This window comes from Eleutherodactylus coqui, chromosome 5 (assembly GCF_035609145.1).
Source record: "Eleutherodactylus coqui strain aEleCoq1 chromosome 5, aEleCoq1.hap1, whole genome shotgun sequence".
NCBI classification, from domain to species: domain Eukaryota; kingdom Metazoa; phylum Chordata; class Amphibia; order Anura; family Eleutherodactylidae; genus Eleutherodactylus; species Eleutherodactylus coqui.
Window position 1 is genome coordinate 151,406,748 of NC_089841.1, and position 24,661 is coordinate 151,431,408.

At 42.5% G+C, this 24,661-nt stretch overlaps 1 protein-coding gene across 4 annotated transcripts in view; it reads left to right on the forward strand.

The window, feature by feature from the left end:
- Nucleotides 1–24,661, forward strand: part of ADGRD1 (adhesion G protein-coupled receptor D1) — a 500,100-nt gene that overhangs the window by 468,262 nt on the left and 7,177 nt on the right. For 3 of the 4 annotated variants that reach the window (XM_066603414.1, XM_066603416.1, XM_066603415.1), the window contains 2 exons: nt 21,789–21,915; nt 24,564–24,605. In XM_066603414.1, the coding sequence (XP_066459511.1) occupies nt 21,789–21,915; nt 24,564–24,605 (169 nt within the window). The remainder of the gene's footprint in view (nt 1–21,788; nt 21,916–24,563; nt 24,606–24,661) is intronic. The other variant, XM_066603418.1, reaches the window with a different exon arrangement.

Consider the following 24,661-nt stretch of genomic DNA (forward strand, 5'->3'; position numbering starts at 1 on the left):
GCCCACTCTGATTCCCGAAGAGGAAAGGGGTTCGAGAGTGTTGCTATACCACAGGACCCTTGCGGACAAGCTGATGGTAAAATTCCCAGCCGACAGCGCTAGTGGCAGAAGGCGCAGTTCCGAGGGCCATGTTGCAGGGGATGTGCGTAGATCGAGCAGCATGTACATCCCAGGCAGTGCAACAGTCTTTAAGGGCCTGGCCAGCTTTATGGCTCCCCACCAAGACTGTGTCACCGCTCCCCAGTCACGGCTGAGTCGGCGGGAGCACTGCAAAAGGATGGTGAGGGAGTACGTAGCGGATCGCACGACCATCCTTGGTGACGCCTCTGCCCCCTACAACTACTGGGTGTCGAAGCTGGACACGTGGCCTGAACTAGCCCTGTATGCCCTTGAGGTGCTTGCTTGTCCTGCGGCTAGCGTCTTGTCGGAGAGGGTGTTTAGTGCGGCTGGGGGAATCATCACCGATAAGCGTAGCCGCTTGTCAACCGACAGTGCCGACAGGCTAACACTCATCAAGATGAACAAAGGCTGGATTTCCCCAGACTTCTGTTCTCCACCAGCGGACAGCAGCGATACGTAAGCAATACGTAGGCTGCACCCGCGGATGGAAGCTACGTTCTCTCTCACCATCCAAAACGGGGACATTTCTGCTTCATCAATCTGTGTCTAATATTCCTCCTCCTCCTCCTCCTGCTCCTCCTCCTGAAACCTCACGTAATCACGCTGAACGGGCAATTTTTCTTAGGGCCACAAGGCTCACTCAAATAATTTTTCTGAACAATTTTTCTAAGTTTCAATTAGCTTAAAAGCGTTGGAACTTTAACTTGAACCAATTTTTCGTTACACTGGGCTGCCTCCAGGCCTAGTTACCACTTAAGCCACATTAACCAAAGCGATTCACCTGCCATCTTGATTGGGCATGGCCAATTTTTACTGAGGTACATTAGTACTGTTGGTACACCAATTTTTTGGGGCCCTCACCTACAGTGTAATCATAGTAATTTCTATGTTCTTCGCCTGCACTCATGGTACAGAAAGGTGTGTGGGGTTGGCCTACAGTTTAGCTACATAAATGTCACTTGTGCCTTGGCTATACTAAGGCTACTGAAATGGAACGAAGACTGCGCTCCCGCTATACTGCTGCTTCAGAATTGTTACTGGGGCCTGTCTTGAGTGCTACTATTGCTTACATGGAACGAAGACTGCGCTCCCGCTATACTGCTGCTTCAGAATTGTTACTGGGGCCTGTCTTGAGTGCTACTATTGCTTACATGGAACGAAGACTGCGCTCCCGCTATACTGCTGCTTCAGAATTGTTACTGGGGCCTGTCTTGAGTGCTACTATTGCTTACATGGAACGAAGACTGCGCTCCCGCTATACTGCTGCTTCAGAATTGTTACTGGGGCCTGTCTTGAGTGCTACTATTGCTTACATGGAACGAAGACTGCGCTCCCGCTATACTGCTGCTTCAGAATTGTTACTGGGGCCTGTCTTGAGTGCTACTATTGCTTACATGGAACGGACACGTGGAGAGGACACGTAGTGCCTCAAAAACATCCCCCTCCTCCTCCAACAGGGAAAACATTGTTGGCAAATGCCTTTGCATTGGTTCGTCTGGCGGCAGTCCAAGAATTTCACCTTTACCGACACTACTAGAGAGCCCCCCCACCATCCCCCCGCCACGGCCCACTTAATCCTGGCCACATTCCGAAAACCAACAAAATACAACCGTGGTACTAGGTCCGCAGTCACCACCACATTACCACCAACGCGGTTACTGTTAAGGTGCATATAACCACGGACACGTGGAGAGGACACGTAGTGCCTCAAAAACATCCCCCTCCTCCTCCAACAGGGAAAACATTGTTGGCAAATGCCTTTGCATTGGTTCGTCTGGCGGCAGTCCAAGAATTTCACCTTTACCGACACTACTAGAGAGCCCCCCCACCATCCCCCCACCACGGCCCACTTAATCCTGGCCACATTCCGAAAACCAACAAAATACAACCGTGGTACTAGGTCCGCAGTCACCACCACATTACCACCAACGCGGTTACTGTTAAGGTGCATATAACCACGGACACGTGGAGAGGACACGTAGTGCCTCAAAAACATCCCCCTCCTCCTCCAACAGGGAAAACATTCTTGGCAAATGTCTTTGCATTGCTTCGTCTGGTGGCAGTCCAAGAATTTCACCTTTACCGACACAACGAGAGCCCCCACACCATCCCCCCGCCACGGCCCACTTAATCCTGGCCGCATTCCGAAAACCAACAAAATACAACCGTGGTACTAGGTCCGCAGTCACCACCACATTACCACCAACGCGGTTACTGTTAAGGTGCATATAACCAGTCTGACTGGGGCATGCAGACACCTTGACAGAATGAATAGTGTGTGGCACATAGGTTCCCCATTGCTATGCCCACGTGTGCAGCTCCTGATGGCGGTGGCACAGGATTGTATTTCTCATTGCTTCTGTACAGCATTGTGGGCTATCGCCCCGCCCCTATTAAAGAGGGTCGCTACCTAGCCGTGCCAACCCTGTGCAGTGTGTGCCTGCGGTCCCTCGTCGTGGCAGACGCACTTCTAAATAGACGTGAGGGTGGTGTGGCATGAGGGCAGCTGAAGGCTGCGCAGGGACAGTTTGGTGTGCGCTGTGGGGGGGAGGGGGTGCGGTTGGGCAGCATGTAACTCAGGAGAAGTGGCAGTGGAGTGTCATGCAGGCAGTGATTGTGCTTTGTTGGAGGTAGTGTGGTGCTTAGCAAAGGTATGCCATGCTAATGAGCGCTTTTCAGAAGTAAAAGTTGTTGGGAGGGGGGGGGGGCCCACTCTTGCCGCTATTGTGGCTTAATAGTGGGACCTGTGAACTTAGGATGCAGCCCAACATGTAGCCCCTCGCCTGCCCTATCCGTCACTGTGTCATTCCCATCACTTTCCTGAATTGCCCAGATTTTCACACATGAAAACCTTAGCGAGCATCGGCGAAATACAAAAATGTTCCGGTCGCCCATTGACTTCAATGGGGTTCGTTGTTCGAAACGAACCCTCGAGCATCACGGGAAGTTCGTTACGAATAACGAACACCCGAACATTTTGGTGTTCGCTCATCTCTAGTTGTAAGTCCAGCCTAGGGTAGCGATATAGAGCATAAAGTATGTAACACAAGAGTTGTAGTTTTATACCCCTTGTTTTAAAGGAGCTCCATGTTATGATTGCTCAGAATGAATGAATGAATGCCTTGCAGTGCATCAGTGCTGGGAATGTGCATCCAATCTAAACTGTTTATGCCACTAACAAAGGTTGGATGAGGCTAGTAGTTTGCTTTAATATACCTAGCGTTGTATGGAAGGGAATGAAACACGTTTTCTATAAAGGCGTTGTGCCACTTCTAGCTTTTCACTGCAGGAAGCAGACAGCTCCGTACACTGCACTGTGGCTCAGGTTAGTACTGCAGGCAGAGTCCTATTCACTTCAATAGGAATCAGCCTGCAGTACCAACCGGAGAAATGCTGCAATGTATGGAGCATAACTGTCTGCTTCCTGCAGCAAAACAGCTAGGAATGGGACAACGCCTTTATAGAAAACATGTTTCATTCCCTTCCATACACCGCTAGGTATATTAAAGCAAACTACTAGCCTCATCCAACCTTTGTTAGTGGAATAAACAGTTTAGATTGGATGCACATTCCCAGCACTGATGCGCTGCAGGGCATTCATTCTGAGCAATCATAACATAGAGCGGTGTTTGTTATCTCAGTGTAAGTTCATGCACTCAGACAAGGGTGTCACATTCAAAATATTTCAGTAAATGTCCCAATCTTCAATCACAATCTTTGGAGAACACCAAGTTTCCTTTTTTTCCGCTTACATTTCTGACTTTATGGTCACAGTCAGATCTTTCCTTTGATTTTCTGCAGTCTAGTCATCTAGACGTTAAAAGCCGATCCGTATGTGGTAATTCAAAATGTAACTCTCACCATGGAGCATTAGAACAGTTATCAATGAGCCCTGCCAGACCGTGCTGACTGCTTTAATGTGAAATGGCAATAAGGTGAAAGCATTTCACCTTATAATGTTTCCTGCATCAGTGGGTATCTGTGTTACCAGGGTCACAGATTGCAAAATCCATCTAATTCTGTTAGCATGAATCCATCTCATTGCTCAGCCTACAGTTTGAGGTCACACAGGACCAGAACACAGTATGCGTTATACAAGGTGCCATCTATCCTTTCTCTATTTCTTGCTGTTAGAAATGACTTTACAGCTCCAAGTAATAGAGAAGTTGTTAATTGCAACAGCTGGAACCGATGCTCATCAATATTGCCTCCAGGGGGAATATGTACTTTTTTTTATCAACTTTAAAAACTGCAATTAAATATCCCTTCTTTGCACATGGCTAAATCTGGATCGAATTGGCTGCAATATAATAAACTCAAATGCCGGCACTCTATTTTGTTGAAGAGCTTCATTGATTACTTGTTTTTCAAGCAGCAATTTTTTCCTGTGCAAAACTGTAACAGCCAAGACTTTGTGCTTATGGGGATACAACAGTAACAGAGCAAGTGAAATGAGAATCCTTATTTTGTATGCAAGTTATCTGTTAGTGATAGTCCAGGGTGCTCCTGACATGACAAAAAAACTGAATTTTTCTCTGCCTTGGACTATAAAATTGCAATAATAATTTGTTCTAATAAAACCATTTTAACTGGAAAATATTTTTACTTGAGACAATATCTCTATGGAGAACTAGGGTAGGAATTGCTGCTGAAACCACAAAATGTCCCTTCAAAAAAAACAAAAAAAAAACAAAAATGAATACATAAAATAAACCAATAACTTATACAAATAAGCAATTCCTTACATATAAAGCATTAGAAAGAGGTACTGGAAGCTGTAAGTCACTTTTTAGGATGAGAATAACATACGGCTTTTAATACCTGAGAGGGTTCATTGCACAGGTACTAATTCACCTCCCTTTGCCTCTGCACCACCTCTATCCCAAACCTTTTTTGTGGCAAAAAATCACCACACTCATCTAACGCGGGCCCAACAGGCTGCAGCCTTCCCTGTGGTCTCCGCTGTCCTCTATGTCTAGTAGTCAGGTGCCTGTCTAAGCAGTTGCCCGCTGTGGCAAATTACTGTTGTTAGCCGATAAGTCATTCACGACCCTCGGCAACCCTGAAGGCGAGCTTGCTCCATGTTTTCACATTTTGCGCTGCTTCTTTTAGTTATGTGATACCCATGCCAGTATCAGCTTTGACAGTATCAGCCATCGTGTCCTTTGGTGGACAGGTCTTCTGTTGCCACTGATCTGTCCAAGTATTATGGATTTTTCTGGTGACTCTGCTCACATTACAAGGCCAAAATATACGTGAGACTGAGTCAGACCATCTTCCCCTCCAGTAATATATTGGGTCTTATACGATTCAGGACTTCTCTGTTTGTTACTCTCGCTGTCCAGGGCATACACAGCAGCTTCCACCAGCACCACAGCTCAAATACATCAATCCTCCTTCTATCAGCTTTTTTCGCTGTCCAGCTTTCACATCCATACATGCCTATGGGGAAGACGGTGGTTTGCACTATCCTGCAGTTAGTTGCTATGCTGATATCCTTATTTTTGCAGATTTTGTCCATGTTTAGCATTGTGCTTTACCCCAATGCTATCCTACATTTTATCTCTGGTGTAGATTCTCCAGCCAGTCTCAACAGGTACTGAGATCAGTGATTGGCTGCAGTGGTCATATTTTTCAACAGGCATGTGACTGCTGGACCTGGAAGTGAGTGGAGACTGAAGTGGCAGAGATACGCAATAAGTGAGTTTAGCTTTTTCTTACCTCCTGAATACTTTACAACTGTATCCTGAGAACGTGGATACCCTTCACAGATATAGATATAAAATAAATAATTTTTATTAAATTGTTCTAAAAACATGGGCTTACACTGACACTAACAAACATAAATCAAGACGAAACAAAAGAAAAACCAAAAAAGAGGGGGGTACCCTGGTTTAGGATTGAATAGGGGATTCACTTCCTCTATACTTCGTGGAGATAGATGTGCAGTCCCTCCCACTTTGTCTAGGGGTATCCCTTAGCGGTTAGTGCGTTGCAGATACAGATAGATGTATAGAGGTTGATATTGTCAATTGGCAAGATTCAACTGAATTCCGCTATTTCAGGTGTAAGGAGTTCTTAGAAATTCACTGGGTGAATGTGCGGTCTTCTAGTGAATCCCCAATTATGCCACAATGTTCCTTTGCATATTCATTATTTTGTTTGAGGATCTGGTCATAGTATAATAAGGCTTTTAAATGACCAGATCTTTCAAACAGATTCTTGCACGTTAATGGTGCTAGATCCAATAGCTCAGAAAGAGCTTACAATAGCATTAAGCAGGTAAGGGTCTGTATACTCCCGTCCTGCAATAGTGCCATGCAGCAACAATCACTGGTAGGCTCGACGCGTTTCCCTATCCGATTTTTGGATAGTTCCTCAGGAGCAAAGGTACATATACCATCAGTTAATGTGCCGTCCTTTAATCGTGGACCAATCGTCACCAGGGTTGGTGAAAAAGTTACGTGTGGTTTTTTGCGGTGGATTCACGTTTTTTCCACCTGCTTCTGTTAAAGGAATTCCGTATCAAGCGGTTGTAGATTCCTTCTCTAGCTCTCAAAAATACGCACACCAACAGGACGTCACTATTAGTCGGATTTAAACAGAGTTCTGATATATATCAGCACTCTATCAGATCATATAGTGAAAGTAGTTGGAGCTGAATGACCCTTGGTGTATAGTGGTCAATTTCATGCGTTTGATTTCCTAGTGAAGAGATAGTTCCCCGGGTTGAACCATCTCGACCATAACCCCGGTGTCAGAAAGGGGTTTACTGTTGTCTAGATTCAACCTCTCTCCAGTCTGTTTTAACCCATAAAGCGCTATATAAGCAAATCCCTTATGAGTTTGCCGGCGTCCTATTTGTTCGCCAGTGACTTGATTATCGGTCTATATAGAAAGCCAATCGGAGGTGATACTCCGTATAACGGTCAAAGAGTGACTTCTTTGCCCATAGGGGGATGCATAAGCAGAACCCCTCTAGGTTTAGTAGCGTTCTTTAGTCCGTCAATGACCTGGCTGTTGATTATAGGCGGCCGGAGATGGTACTCCGTATAACAGTCAGGGGGTGACTGTATTAAGTTAGAAGGAGAAAAGAAATCCACTCATATGGGTAGTTTCCAGGGTTACAACCCAATCGGTACAGACAGGCCTAGAGAGAGAGGACAACAACACCCCTAAATAGTCCCATCCACAGTCAGATGGGACCCGGGTGTGCAGTCAGAGTAGAGAGAGCAAGAGGTCGTGCCTGCGGCTCTAATGGTGAGAGCCGTAACTTTTTCACCAACCCTGGTGACGATTGGTCCACGATTAAAGGACGGCACATTAACTGATGGTATATGTACCTTTGCTCCTGAGGAACTAGCCAAAAATCGGATAGGGAAACGCGTCGAGCCTACCAGTGATTGTTGCTGCATGGCACTATTGCAGGACGGGAGTATACAGACCCTTACCTGCTTAATGCTATTGTAAGCTCTTTCTGAGCTATTGGATCTAGCACCATTAACGTGCAAGAATCTGTTTGAAAGATCTGGTCATTTAAAAGCCTTATTATACTATGACCAGATCCTCAAACAAAATAATGAATATGCAAAGGAACATTGTGGCATAATTGGGGATTCACTAGAAGACCGCACATTCACCCAGTGAATTTCTAAGAACTCCTTACACCTGAAATAGCGGAATTCAGTTGAATCTTGCCAATTGACAATATCAACCTCTATACATCTATCTGTATCTGCAACGCACTAACCGCTAAGGGATACCCCTAGACAAAGTGGGAGGGACTGCACATCTATCTCCACGAAGTATAGAGGAAGTGAATCCCCTATTCAATCCTAAACCAGGGTACCCCCCTCTTTTTTGGTTTTTCTTTTGTTTCGTCTTGATTTATGTTTGTTAGTGTCAGTGTAAGCCCATGTTTTTAGAACAATTTAATAAAAATTATTTATTTTATATCTATATCTGTGAAGGGTTTTGAACATTTTCTATATAGATTTACATACCACTGTGATTTCTGAGAGCGTGGATACAGTTGAAATTGGTCCCTCTGCTAGCAGGCCTCATACAGATGCACTGTTTGTCCTATGGTTAAAAGTGGCCTGGGAGCAGCAGCTTCTTCAAGGTTCTGTACAGCAAACAGCCTTCATCTAGTGTCCAAAGGAGCTGCTTGTCCTGCAACAGACAGACACAGTAATACAATATATGTAATACTGTACTGTAGAAAGGCGCTACCAGGCAGCCCAACTTCACATGTACTTCAGTAACACAACGCTCTCTTATCCCCATATGAATGATGATTTACTAGTAAAATGTCCATGTTGATTGCTGGTGTCACGTCTGTGCAGTACATGAGCACTAAGCTCAGCACGGGCGCAGGGTGATGATAAGTTGATCGTTTATTGCACTGATGAACAGTGCGGAAAACAACCAAAATACATAATCAAGAAGTAAGCCCGTGCGACACCAGAGTACAACACTCCGCATGGCGACAGGAAACATACATACAGTAGTAAATAGCCGCGCGCCACTACAGGGAGACTGGCCCTAACCTAGCAGGAAGGGTGATGGATCCCTGCCTAAAGCAGGGACATCGCCTTTCTGGGCCCTGATTGTCACTATAGGAACCCCTGGAGAGATGAACCGACACGCAAAGCAAAAACAGAAATGAAAAGCAAAAGCAAAAAAAAAAAAAAAAACAAACTGGAAAGAAACCAGCAGCTACTTATCTGCAAGTTGAAAAACACCCAGCACAGCAGAGCTCCAAACTCCATGTTCTCCTCTGTGGAACAGAATAATCAGTACTGGTCACCAGGAGGGGGGAAAATACATAGCCACTCTGGACCTGAAATAATGCAACAGAAAACCACGCCTCCACCCTACTCTCAGGCATGGCTAATCCAGCATGCATCCATGCAGCAACAGACCCTGCACATGGTGTATTAACCCTTAACTTTCTTAACCAGGCAACCGGTCTTTGCATGTGTTGAAACCACCATGTCACGACATTGTCGCGATCGACAAGCCGCGACAGCTGGGATCATTCAGCTTATTGCCTGTGCCACAGGTCAGCTATGTCTGTGGTATTGTAAATTGCATGTGGCTTCAAATTATGATAGCTCAGGAAATCCTACTGCAAGTTGACAACACTGTAATTTAAGGCTGTTGTAACTTGAAAGACCACTATGTATTGTAAAATATCGTAATTAACTTGTATAATTTCATGATTTTATGCCTGAATAATTCCTTTTATGCTACTGTTATGTTCTGTTCTATCTCTTACTTTTTGACGACAAGAATTATGTTATTTTCTGTACTATTCTTTGCAGGAAACCTAATAGACCCATCATTAGTCAATCAGATTGCTTGGAATCCCTTTCAGAACAGATCTACCATAAGTGTGTGATGGCTCTGCTAATGAGAAAAGCTATTATGATAGCTGTTATGAAAAAAGCCTAACATCCAATGATGTTACAATTGTGTCATTGTCAAGTATTGTGCCCTGCCAGTATACTGTACCTCTCAGAATAAACTGTAGATATATTGTTTGACACATTAGATTACAGTGAACGAATAAACTGAATTTCTGGAAATGGTACAAACTGACTATATAGAAATGCTTATTTGGAGGTAAATAGAGATGAGCGAATATACTCGTTTCAAGTAATTACTCGATCGAGCGCCGCAATTTTCGAGTACTTCAGTACTCGGGTGAAAAGATTCGGGGGGCGCCGGGGGGCGGGGGGAGGCGTGGCGGCACGGGGGGTAGCAGCGGGGAACAGGGGGGAGCCCTCTCTGTCTCCCTCTCCCCCCAACTCCCCGCTGCAACCCCCCACTCACCCACGGCGCCCCCCGAATCTTTTCGCCCGAGTACGGAAGTACTCGAAAATCGCGGTACTCGGGCGAAAAGGGAGTGTGGCCGAGTAGGCTCGCTCATCTCTAGAGGTAAAGAAAGAATGAAAACATTGTGTTCAAATAATACAGTATTTAAAACAGAATTTCAAGCAAATTCAGTTAAGTTCATTTCCTGAATTCTGAAACAAATTACTTGCAGGATTCTTGCTGGTTGTTATTGGTTTTATCCAATGAATTATTTTGGCTAACTTTGATACCATTTTAGGCTCTTAAAAAATCTAGACAGCAATAATTATTCTAAAGAGACTGTCACCCCTGGATTTGTGCACTGTGCCAAACAACTTGTATTCCATAGTATTCATTTAATAATGAATTTGCCATTTAAAGGGCCACTTTAGCAAAAACACATTTTTCCATCCGTGCCCACCTCACCTGATTGTCTGTCACGCTCTAGACATCTCCTGTGTGTATTTGAATCACTTCCATGCAGTTCAGCCTCCTGTCTGATACTTATCAGGCATCTGCTTTCTCTTCCACTAGTCTGTGCTATCAATCCCATCATGCATCAGAAAACATCACATGACCAGCTAGAGCCAGTACCATTTCTGTCTGCTGGGAGGATACTGGAATAATCAGTTCCCTCATTATTAACCTAAATAAGCTACAAATCATAATTGTATAGTCAGGAGACTGAACTGTCATCTCCTTCATTATAATTGTGTGACAGCAGTCTCTAATGATCAACAGTAACTGTGATAGGAGTTTGTTTCCCCCTTTAAAGAGCTTGTGTGGTAGGGTCCAACACACTGGAACTATTCTGACTGAAAAACTGACTTTTTTGAGAACAATGTAAAGCCAAATCTAAGTTAGTCAGAATTAAATCACATGAGCAGAAGAACTCCAGGACGTTTCAGAAAAGAAGGAATAACTAAACAAGGTAATGCTAGCCGACTTACATATACTGGGAGACTAATTCACCAGAGTGGCTGCTTAATATTATAGACCTGGTCATCTTATATACAGGGTAGGTTACAGCAAGGTACAAACCTTGTGTTAAGGCTGGCGGGTGTGGACCCACTGTGCCAACTTACCAGCTAGGCCATGATCCAGGACCAGTGAGTTTAGCAGCTAATACGGTGGACGGAGTTGTTGGAGCTCAATGCTGCAAGTCTGTCGGATCTGCGAACAGGAGAGGTACAAGGAATACTTAGTATAGATAAAGGCTGATGTCCTCTGACAGGCTACAGGAGATGGAGATCTAGCCCTAAACTAAAACAGGGTCAGGGAAAAAGCCCTGCCTAGAAGCAGGGTAATCGCTCTGACAAGAACGACCCTGCAGTCTTCACTTGGGATCTATCTATCCCTGACAGAGCACAGGTAAGGTGAACTGAAAACTAAACACACACACAGAGAACAATAAATGTAAACAGAAGGGACTGATCACAGAGATAAATACTATACAAGACAGGAAGGCGCTAGGGGACACTAATACGGGAAAAGTACAAGACGTAGAGCAGGAAAGCACTTGGAAATAGTCTATGAGGCAATGAGACTAAGAGCCCAGCACAGCTAAATAGGAAGCTGATGGCTGATGCTTTGCAGCTGAACTGGAACACTGCGGGGATTATCCCCTGCACTGCTGGTGGAAAGAAATGAACAACAGTTCAGGTTACCATGGAAACCGGGCAACACCTATGTCTGTCAGAAATAACCAGAGGCAGGTAGGTCTGGGAGATAGGCCTAATACCTTGAGTGCATTTTGCTGAGTGTAGATTCGCTGGTGACCAAGTTTTTTGCGTTCTCTACTGATGCTCCAGTAGCTGTGTGTCTGGAGGGGCCGGTCCATGACACAGACATTAAATATGAGAATTGGGATCTATATTTGATGTAATGCTATGCATCATAGTAGTCTTTAATCACATAGGCGTAATGCGTATTACTTCCTAATTGTAAAGCAGTCAAGAACATTTGAGTTGTATAATTGAATGTTACTATTGCTATTATTAACAGCACTGATAATCCACAGGCTAAATAAATATCTCTGTTGGTGCAGTGGTTTATCCCCAGTGATCCAATGCATTACCTAATAATATACTTTCTTTTCTAAAGTTATGTAATATATTTTATGTTCATAAATTACTTTCCTGTGTCTATTTATCTGTCCAGGATCTTTATGTCCAAATCAGATGGGATCATTGTCATGTATCATCGTAGCATTTCCGAACAGGCTCAATTCAATATAGCATCATTTCCGAACATTAGTGTTGAACTGGCGTTGGCTGGTTGACCTTTGATGAATCAGTAGGGTTAATTCTTTATTAATCATAGCTCTTTTCACAAGGGCACTATCTTAATATACAGACCCGCTTCTGCTCTTCCATTTATAGATAAAATTAGGCTGCATTCTGAGTAACTAATATGATCACCGAAAAGATACACCTTTTAGAGCTGTAACTGTGACAGCTGGTCTAAGTTAGAAGACATGGAATGAAGATATTGAGCAGTGCTGATTTTTCATGTTCGTTTCATTCTTGCTCATGAAATGTCAGGAATAATCCCAAATAATCAGATAACATGAATGGGGGAGGATAGGAGGCTGCTTTGTAACCCAGCTGGATTTATAGACTCTGTACAGTAACACACTGACATTTGGAAAGGAATGGTATGTCAGACTTATTTGTGATCTGGCAGAGGCTGACTCAGCCATCTTTCTATCTGTCCATTAGGAACGAAGAGCCAAGAATGAGACAAGTCAGTATGCTGCAGAAAGACGAGTCATTATATTTGGCCACAGGACAAAAGTGTAATTTCGGTGCACTTACCAGCGTTCTAAGTGACTTTATGTTCCCGAGGAAAAAGTGTTGTGATAGCTTTGAAAAATCTATTGGTACAGGTTGTAATGATTTAATTTCCCATTTACATCTCTGTATCCAGTGTAGGGTCTTTACCACTAGGCTGTGATATTATCTGTACTGAGGTTTTTAGGCCAATTAGACCAGTGTCTTCAATTCAATTAATTAATGGACAATGTATAATCTATGGTTTAGAATTTTAAGTGAGGTTTCAAAATACTTTAATGGTCTCGCTATAATCATATTTATAATACTTAGTCATCCGAACCACCACAAATCTACTTTGTTGTATTCAACACTGACTGGAACTTCAAAAACAAACAGTACTGTAAAAGTATTTGAACCCTTCCTGATATGTCAATCTGAATGTATAAAATGAGATAATACTTACATGAGATGAGATAATGTACATGATGTTTCAGAATCAGTTGTCTTGGGTATACATAAAGAATAACACAAACATAAATATCTTCATCACTGAGGAAACAAGAGAAGTACTGAGCAGTGAAAATGGGATTGGAGTAGCTGTAGCATAGCCAATTATTCACCACTAGCTGTATTAACACATATGTGTGAATCTTTTTTTCTGTCTTCCTCTTCCTCCACCCTCTTCTCTCCATAGACTTCTATGAGCAGCATGAGTCACACCCTCTTTCGCTTCCTGTTCTCCATCCTGCTAACGCTGTTACTAGAAACAGGTATTACTTGATAACAGGCAGGAAATTGCAAGGAAGGCAAATTCTTAGTGGCCAACACTTTATACGGATTTTGTCAGCACAAATGTTATCTTAGGTAAATAAAGTGATTTGCACTTTTGCAAGTTATCACATCAACTAACATAAACACAGTTTGTATGAAGAGTTAGTAACCATTTAGGGAACAAAGTTATCCAACATCCCTATTACCCTTGTGAAAAAAGTAACTGTCCCTTACCCTTAAAGGGGTTGTCCCACAAAGAACATTTTTCACTTATTTGCATAATTAGCGATACATATGTTATCACTGTGTGCCCCACTGCTGGGATCCCCACCGATCACAGAATAGGAGGCCCAAGCCCCTGCTGCTTTTTTCAATATCTATAGGGTTGACAGAAACAGCGAAGTACACTAAACATTGTGTGCGCATATGTTGTCAAAAACTCTTAAATGTTGTGCATTTGAGGTCAGGGATATTTCATACATCTACCTTACCCATATCATCACTGAATCTCCAGTGTGACTTATGGGATTGTTTTGAGAAGTAATCCAATTTGCTTTCAGGGAGTAATGGCATCTTGGGCTAATTTCCTTTAGCGTGATCAATCTTTCCTTGCTTCATGGGACTGACAGATTGTTTGGAGGGAGGCAGAAATTGGAAAATAGAAATAACAGGAAGTATTGACTTAGCAGGTCTGTTTGCTTTATAGCATTATAAACTTTCTCCTTTAGTAATACAGTGATGTTTCTTTTCTCGTTTTATTTACTTTCCCTTCGCTTTGATCATAGAGTGAATAATGGAAGCTGATGCAAGAAAAAAATGAATGTCTTAATAAATAGCTCAGGTCATTTTTCTCTTGTGCTAATATGCTACCTCTGCCTGATAGAAATATAGCAACAGGCGTGAGGATGCTCGAAGCCTCTGCTGCAATTGGCTGCTTTTTGTTTAAAGCCCCAAAGGGAGATAAGCATATCACAAGAACCTCTTCTTTATGTTTTCTATGCCTGTCAATGGAATTGTGTTTATTTCCCTATGCAGTATAAAACTGTACTTTCTAGCATAAAATCAGGAGACACAGAGTTAATCTCAGGATTTGAATGGAAGGGATGTCCTTGTGGGGGAATTTTATGGGAATTGTGTGCACTGCAGAATACAGTGGATTGTATATTATAAGGAAATTTTGGGATTTCTCAGACTTTTACCTTTGTCAGAGCATGAGAGTTTTTTAATGAACACTACATGTTCTTTCTGTGAAAGGTTTGCCCATGCAAACAGCTATGTAGTATAGAACATTTACTTTATAGTTAGGAAGCATGACTTGTCTGGAGTTGAAAATCGCAGACTGTACAATGCTCATTCTTAGGTCAGGTGCATGCAGCGAATTGAAGATTGAAGGAGTCATTACTTAATAGTTTTCTTCCATGGATTTGTGGGTAAAGTAAATAGTAGTGTGAGCTTTTTTTTCACAATATTAGTTTAACCTGTGTTATAACCCTATGCATAGTGACAAGATATATCAGTCTGAATGTAGAAAGCAAAAGTCATTGAATATATACCAATCTTGTAAATAATGATCTACGACAGTCATTGTATATTCTGTACATTTTCAGTTAAAGGAAACCTAGACTATATAAAAAGGAATACTGGTGACTTTGAAGTCAGCTCTCAGATTTTGAATGATGTCTTGTCATGCTTTCCAGAAATGTTACCAGCTAGGGAAAGAATGTTCTAATGAGTTGGGTTCATCCTAGTCGTTCACTATTAATGAAGGATTCATGTTTTCTAGTGATCTATACTTATTTTTTAGAATTTGGATTGTGTGTGAAGAGATTATTCACTGGACTCTTGCCTTTCTGTTTTTCTTAGGCAGCAGTGGCACTTGAGTTGGTCATCTGCTGTTATAGCCCATCTGGGGTAATGAACAACAAGTTGTGCCTTTAGACATGTTATTTGGAGAACCAGCATTGTATTCAGCTCTTTTTTGCTTCACTGTGCACCGCCTATTTGTCAGAATGATTCTTGATATTCTCCCCTGACCTCTTTTTTTTCATCCACTGGATCTCCTTAGCACTGGATGTTTTTCCTCCTTCACACCATTCTTGGTATATTCTTGACACCGTTGCATGAGAAAATCCCATAAGGTTGGCAGTTTTTGAAATACTGGCCCAAATAGTCTTGCAAAGATGACCGAGCCTCATTCAAACTCACTCATATCAATCAATTTTTCTATTCTAATGTGGATTCACGCTGAAACTGATTCACAAAAACGTACTCACTTGATTTTGTGTTGCACGCGTCTAATATCCATACACAGAATCTCCAATGGGGAAAAGGGCATGGATATCTACTAAAAGAGGCCATTCAGTGTACAGTATATCAATGAGAGAGGGGTCCAGTGTCATGGTGAGATGTAAATAAAAGTTTATCTTTATTTTAGGCATGTTAAATAACTGTCCGTATGGTAAACACAAGCCCCAAAGGCTTACACATTTCAGATGTGACCCTTACTAATAGCCTGCATTTTTGTTGGGAGAACCACTATCTCTAAAAGCACCTATGATAGTCATATGATCCAAGTTATGACGCATTAAAAAGAAATATGTATAATAAATGGTGTGACAAAGGAAATATACATCACCATAGTGTATGATCAGATTCTGTCTCAAATATAACCCTCTTGGTTGTGTTGTCTGAAGGGCAACCAAAATTCAAATTTCTAAAGGAGTTGTCCAAGATAAAATATTTTTGGAAAAACAGGTTTCCCATGAGAAAAAAATGATAAAAAGCTTATACTCACGTCTCCCTGCAAGTCCCCCATCGTGGCTCCGGGTCTTCTCACTGATGTATTGTTTACTGGTTGCAGCAGCCTGTGACATCCCATGAACAGGCTGCTGCAGCCAATGACAAAGCTCAGAAATTGATCTCCAGAGTTTCTCACCAGAGTCTACACCAGCAGCACAAATTAGTGGCAACAGCAAAGGGGACCCATGAAGAAAACATGATGCTAGAATCCCTGCAAATTATTTTGAAATGGCTATTAACAGTCTTTCGGGATTTTCGGTATGAAAATGATTGGTGGGATAACCCTTTAGCCATGTCAATCCTTTGTTTTACCAGGTGACAAGCTAATACCTTAAAGGGGTATTAAAGGGGTTGTCCCGCGCCGAAACGGGTTTTTTTTTTTTCAACCCCCCCCCCCCGTTCGGCGCGAGACAACCCCGATGCAGGGAAGTAAAGAAAGTTTACCGGAGCGCTTACCTTAATCCCCGCGCTCCGGTGACTTCAATACTTACCGCTGAAGATGGCCGCCGGGATCCTCTGTCTTCGTGGACCGCAGCTCTTCTGTGCGGTCCACTGCCGATTCCAGCCTCCTGATTGGCTGGAATCGGCACGTGACGGGGCGGAGCTACACGGAGCCGCTCTCTGGCACGAGCGGCTCCATAGAAGACTGCTGAAAACCCGGACTGCGCAAGCGCGGCTAATTTGGCCATCGGAGGCCAAAAATTAGTCGGCACCATGGAGACGAGGACGCCAGCAACGGAGCAGGTAAGTAAAAAACTTTTTATAACTTCTGTATGGCTCATAATTAATGCACAATGTATATTACAAAGTGCATTATTATGGCCATACAGAAGTGTATAGACCCACTTGCTGCCTCGGGACAACCCCTTTAATTTGTTTGTGTTATGAAATGCAATACACTTTTCCTTTTAATTTTCTGTCATTTTATAGGAAACCTTATTGTTTAGAAACTGTAAGAAATTCATAACCATAAATATAGTGAACAACCTTTAAAGGGCTCCTGTCACCGGGTTCATGCTGCTCAAACCACGCTTCTATACTGCACTTATATATGTCTTACTCTGAAATACTGCACTGTTTCAGAATAAGCATACTTTGAAGTTAGTTACTTTATGGCACACCAAGTAAGGGTTGCAGCGCCATGCCCACATCTCCTCACCCACATTATCTAGAGTGATAACTCTCTCCCTATGTGATAATTGGGGTTGGGAGAGCCCAGTGTGGTGCCAACCCCCGAGATTCAGAGCACTATTCAGAATCAAACTTCAAAGTATGTTTATTCAGAAACATTGCAGCATTTCAAAATATGACATACATGGGTGCAGTGTACATGCCTGTGGTTCGAGCAGCATGAGCCTGTTAACAAGTTACCTATGAACGCTGCAACTGTCGTACTCCTTTAAGTGCCTGGCAGCAGTTTGCCTCACTCTTCCCATTAAAAAGAAAACATAATCTGTAAGGGGAATGGAAAGTTTAACCCCTTGTATGTCAAGTTTAATAGGATTTAGTTAGATTACATAGAATGCTAATGGTTGATGGGAATAGATCATTTATTAGTTGAAAAGCTGGTAATAATGTTAATTACTAGTGATAATGCTGTAAATGATGTGTGTTTATCCAGAAAACTGTTAGAGATTTTTTAAAGGGCATTTACACGGGACGATTATAGCTCAAAATTTGTTCAAACAAATGAATTTGAGCAATAATTGTCAAGTGTAAATGCAAAAAAATCATTTCCTATTTGTTCACTCTGCGTTATCGCTGATTTTCAGTCAGCATAAAAAAACATTGCTGAATTGCGGGCTTGTCATTGTGCGTAAGCGCTCAGCACTTCACATAGAATGTGAAGCGCTGAACAAGAAGCCAGCGAATAGCCCAGGATCCAGCGGTGAAGTCTGCCTGTATAAACACTCTGGCATGAGTGCTAACAACCTTAGCGGTGATGTCAGCGCTCTTGCAGTCGTTTAGACCACTGCCGTCCCATCTAAATGGATATTAGCGTTAGCCAGTGAGGAGGAGTAAAATACAAATGTATACTAGTAAGGATTTATAAGACCAGGTTTATTGAGGAAATTAACGTGTACTATGTAAAGGCCACAGAGATACATAGTACACAGCTGTAACGGGTATAATATATTATAACTGTGTACCAGGCAACTGATGGTTAAAGTTTAGTTTATACTGTTGATGCTTAACTGTGTAGTTGGATGTTTGTAGCAGTCTCTGTAATGACCCAAGCGGATGTGTGACTGTGTGTATGGTAACCAATTGGAGGGTGTAAAGCACCAGGTCACCATGCTGCATTGGACCTGAGCAACAGTGGATGAATCAGAAGACACAATGTGCCTCATAGGGTTTTGCTAATCGACATGTAAAAGGTGGGGTGTGGCACGCAAGTTGTTACTGTATAGTCTTGGTGATGAGGAGTGCAAGTAGGCATGAGTGGGCAGTGCAAGGCTGGCTTGGTCAGGCCTGTGCCTCAAGCAAACCATGGTTAACAGTATGAAGACATTGAGAGCAGCTGGATTATGTGAGCTATGCATTAATTCACTGTCTGGAAAGTCAGACCTGTGTTGGGTCCAGTCATATTCCACTGTGTTTGAAAGCGAGAGAGCCTTTCATCACAAGGACCATGGGTGGTAAAACACTGTGAACATATTGAGTGTCCACGGAGCCAAGAGAGATCTGAGCATAGCTAAGCAACTGTGAGTAACCAAAAAGGCCAGTGAATACTAAGAGAATAGTTGTAACTAAAGTAGCGTACAACATAACTAAGTACCCGCGCATATATGAGAAGCTTGCTAATTTGTAACAGACTTGCACTTGTGCTGAAGACTGAGACTTGTTGCTGCAAAGGCCAGTGAATGAAAACATTTGGCTAAAGAGCAAAGTCAGCACTGCTAAAGTATTTGAAACTGTATTTCAACGTTCTAAAACTGTGTGTCAAGTTCAAGTGAATGTACCGCAGATTGCCATGATAGTGACCAAATAAAGCTTGTTCTTATTTATTGGATGCCATTCTCCATTTCTTAAAGGGGTTGCCCAGTTAAAAACTAGCTTCTAAAATGAGATCCAAATGAGTGACGAACAATAAAACAAACGGTACTTACCTGTCCTCCACTTCAGCGATCCGGTGCTTGAGCCCCGCGATTCTCCCTGTCTCCGTTGATAGCGGAAGTCAGGTGACTGCTGCCTGACAATCAGAGGCTGCAGTGTCAACATTCTGAATGGTGACATGGTGCACTGGATGTGAGTGCTGATGCAAGGATAACAGGCAATGGCATTGCGGTCTTTGATTGGCAGGCAGCTGTCACCTAGCTTTTGCTGTCAACAGAGACTAAGAGAATCATGGTGCTGCAGCGCTGGATCACCAGGGCTGAGGACTAGTAAGTGTTGTGTGCTGCTGGGATCTGTAGTACTAAGGTTCCTAGCAGCACATCTCCACAAGTGGTGAGTAATTGAGCTGGCTGGGTGTGGTATTCCCCAGCAGCTGAGCCCCTTTAGCCTGCAGCACATATAAACCCAGCTCCTGTGAGTAGTTGAGGCTGGTCATGTACTGTTTGGATGTATCTATTTTCTTCCCACTCAGATCTGTGTTTGCATGTAGGTCTGTTGTGTCTCTCTGCTTCTCAAAAGACGGTTTGGAACCTGTAGTCCTTGTCTGTATCATATGCAGACCCCCTCTTTCCTTTCCCTGACAGGTGCGGCCTCCAAACTCTTGTCTTTTCTGGTGTGTCAGTTGGTGGTTCCCTAACACAGTTCCCTATGTCAGCACAGTGGCTGACTGTCTATCCCCCCTGTATGAGGACACTTGGACTTGCTGTGAAGTTTCATCTGTGTGCATGTGAGCTCTGGGTGGAGTCCATGTTGTATGTACTACCTGTTGTAGTCTGGTGTGAGCAGTCCTGTTCAGTGTTCATTCTGTCTCTGTTAGTGGTGTGAACAGGTTCTATGTGTGGTGGCTGCATGAAAGGTTGTGTTGCAGCTTGCTGTGTGACTTTGTTCTGTTCTGTCCTGTTGCAGCTTGCAGTGTGAACTGTGTCCGGTGCTGCTGGACTCCTGGTTAGTGTAGGGACTAGCGGTATAGCCAGAAACCGTGAAGTGGCCCGCTAGCTTCCATGTTTTGATCAAAATGTCAACTAATACTTAATATTTATATTCAGCCTTTACTATCTGCTATTAGTGGTTGCATTTTGGCTGCTGTATGCTGTGTATTCTGGCTCTGTGTGTCCAGTTGTTCTGTCCCTTTCATGTGGCATGTGTATGTTTCCTTTTCTGGTGACGTGGTTCCTAGGAGCAGCTAGGGCCCAGATGCGAAGACCGCTGGGCCGCCCTTTATCAGGGTGATGTCCCTGCTCAGGTAGGGCCATGTCATCCTCCCTGTAGCACAGAGCCAGTTGTCTGAACCCCGTGTGCATATCCTTTGGTTACGATCGTGTGGGCCCCGTGCTTAGTTTGCCCACACGATCGTAACAGTAAGTATTTGTTTTCACCAATTTTCATTTAATTTTAAAAGTTATTTTTTAATTGGACAACCCCTTTAATCCACCTGCATGTGGGGTTCCTCCCAAGCATATATATTTGGTGGGGTTCTGGAGCGATAGCTACTTAGCTGAGAGTAAATGGAGTAAAATGAATTTCCCGAAATGGTTAGAGGATGACCACAATGTTTTAGTAGAGGCGTAGTAATCTCTAAGCAGTTTTGTATCATCATGTGTACAGCGTCATATTTATGACGAAGCAAATCATTTTATTCTAACAGTTGCGCAGCCAAATGCTAAGATTCTTCCAGGATACCTGAAACAATTCTGATGCCTTACATGGAATATGTGTTTCTATTAAACTATAGTTGCCTACGTAATGATTTTTAAACTTTGTTGCATTATATCAGCTCACTATTATAGCACCCAGTGGTGTACAAAAATGAGAGTTCCTCTGGTGCTGATGGCATCCTGTATATTGCAAAAGTGGTATGTACAGTATATATCCCACAGCGGAAATAAACTTTAAAACAAATTATATTAAAACGTACTGAATTCTATCAAAAAAGATCTTAGGTGATGTACTGTTGGCCCCACATTGGGGGTACATTTTGGCAATAAATGTCAGAAGTGAATGAACACAGTCATTCAGGAAGACACAGCCAGTGGCATGTTTTAAACTGCACAACAGTTTTGATTTGGTGCCACTGTCATCTTCTTAGTAATGCCTCAATGTGTTTTACTGTTTTATTTTCCCCCAGTCTCATTTGATATGGCTCTTTAGACTGTGTCTGGTATTTGACATAATAAATAATAAGGACAAACACTCTTGTGAGTGCCATAAAATCGCGTTCAGTGCCATCATGGGACTTTTTCATATATTTTTAAAATGAGTTTTAAGGTAAAAACAAATGAAATAAATTAATATTTAATAGGAACATGAAAATCAACGTTAAAAATATGTATTTGTGTCATTTTTGTTCAGATTAACAGCTAAAGCCGTTGCTGTGCTCCTGCCAATCCTGGGAAGCTCCTGGATCTTTGGAGTCCTTGCTGTCAATGAACAGTCAATAATATTTCAATATATGTTTGCTGTCTTCAACTCTTTGCAGGTAAGGTCTGCAGATTTACGATTGTACTAAGGAATTGGTCAAGGTAAATTATGCATGTAACAGAAGACATCTACTGATGTATGCTACTTTTATATGTTTCTTCATGCTCTTCTCTGCCCAGTATTCTGAGCAAGAGGTGGAAAAACAGCCAGATATTATAACTGTTTTCCCTATAGCTGATATCATGTGGTAAGTGGCACCTGTAAAATGTGGTGAACTACTAGTAGACTTCAGAGCGGTCTTTTGTTATTTGAGGTGGCCCATAATTGCACTGATGGAAAATCCTAATCCTAAATAAAAGTCCAGTGCTATATACTTCCAAATTTACTGTAAGGGGTCAGTCACACGGGCCCATCGGCGCCCGTGTTACTGCAGGGAGCAGGCGGCCCTACCTGAAGACGGACGTCTCTCTGCAGCAACGGAGGAAAGAACATGTGACCGGCTTCATTGCCGGTCATGTGTTCTTTCATCAGCGCTGCAGAGAGACGTCCGTCTTCAGGTACGGCCCTCTTCTAACTGTCAGTCACACGGGAGCATCGGCGCCGGTGTATGGGTGCCGATGCGCCCGTGTGACTGAGCCCTATACCTGCATTTCCTTTATTACAATAACAGTGTAGCCATGTATAAAAAGGGACATTCTTAGGTAAAAGTTCGCTAAGTATGTTTGGGAAGAAATTGACTGGCCTGATTTAAAAGTCTCTTCTCACATCCATTAAAAACAAAACGTCAGCCATGTCTTGTTTGCCTGATCACTCCTGTGGATGAATGAATGTACAGTTCTGCAACTGTTTTCCAATTTCCCAAAAAACATTCAAAGAATAAAAAAAATAAAAACGGCAGCGAAAGAGAAGAAATCCCATATTACAGAGATTGCAATACTTAACACACCCCATAAATAAAAGTGGACCTATTTCGGAAAGCCAATATACATTTTTAATCTCATATTACCCCTTTGATATGCATATTTTTAAATCTGATATTCAACAAGAGAGTATTATCATGATGGTCCGATGTCCTAATGCTTACAACCATAGACCAAATCTGAGAATAATTACTGCTTGTAACATATTTTCAAAAACACAGATCTCCTATTAGTAATTTAACGGGTTATCCAGCTATAGGAAATGAGGGTATGATGGTAGGATATGCCATAATTTCCTGATTAGTGAGGGCCAACTGCCATGACCCCCACTGATTCTCAGAATGGAATAACAGCAGTGCTAGTCAATCAGTCCTTTTGCTGATTTTCCCTACACTGACACTCCTGACCACCCAGGGTTCTGCCCATTCTGGCGAATATTTTTGGATGTGTGTTAAATCTGATTTTGACTGTTGTAAAAGTGGTTAAGTGTTATTCCAAGTGTTTGAACAACTATAAATGGCAGCAATATTTGAAGAAAGCAGTTATCACTCACTTCAATAAGGAAGATCTGCTCCCAATATTTTATTCTATCCTGTGATATTATGTTATGTGATGTATTAATCTTTATAACAAGTGATGCTTTTCCTTCAAAGAGAACCTGTACTCTTAGGGCATCAGTGCAATGCTTTAGCACAGGGATGTAAAAGCATTTTTGATCCGAGGGTCAAATTAAATTACATACTGGAGCTGCAATGAAACTTAAAGGGGTTGTCTGAGATAAACGTTTTATAAAGAAACAGAAATAATAAAGAACTTATGCTCATCCCTCTTCGCTGCCCCCAAGTCTCCCACCGTAACTCTGTGTCTCCTAGCTGACATATTGTTTACAGGCTGTAGTAGCCTGTGATGTCTCGGAAACAGGCTGCTGCAGCATCTGAACTATGCGTCAGTGAGGAAACCTGAAACCATGGTAGGAGACTTGTGGGGAGGGGGAGGGGCAAGTTTAAGCTCTTTATTATTTCTTTCCCATGGAGTACCCATTTTTACAAAACAAATTTATCTTGGAAATCCCTTTAGGAACCTTTGTCAGAAGTATAGGGCATAAATTTCTGAATAGTACAGGTTGATCATTCAGGATTACTACATACCGGGAGAATGGGGGTCTCCTTCTCCCCAATCAGCACTGGAGGAGGAAGGAGGCAAAACATGAGACTGTATTGTAGATTATGAATTGTGGTAACAGTCCAGCATTTCACAACTTACATAAACTACAATGGAAATAGCTGCTTACCTAGAAGACCGTTTCTAACTCATATACTTTCTGAAGTACCAACTAGGGTTCAAGGGACCCCATTCTCCTGTTCTATGGGGGACCCATTGATCGCTACACAGTGCACCATTAGTACTTGTTCACCCTAAATAATTCGGAACTGTATGCCACTCCTCTTCTTTCTGACATGAAAATTACATGAAAAAGAAACCCACATGGACAGGAATATCTGTGACTAGATGATTGGATGGACACAAAAAATGGCATTGCAGGTTGTATGTGGGCGCTAGTGAATCTAATTGCAGCCACTATATAGTTTTTGGGGTTTTTTTTGTTCTTTTTAAAATGATGCCAGTATTTCTTGCCTGGTGCTGAAGAACACTCATGCAAAATTTCACTCAAGTCGGACCAGAACTGTGGATTTGTATACGACACAAACAAACAGATTTTGTGCTTTATTTATAAGATAATACATATAAATTGTTGTAACTATTGTCAATTTTCTTATTGTTTTAGGGATTTTTCATCTTCTTATTCCACTGTCTTCTCAATTCCGAGGTGGGTTATATACGTTCAGCAAGCTAAGTGGTAGATGCATAGATCATAAAAAGAAA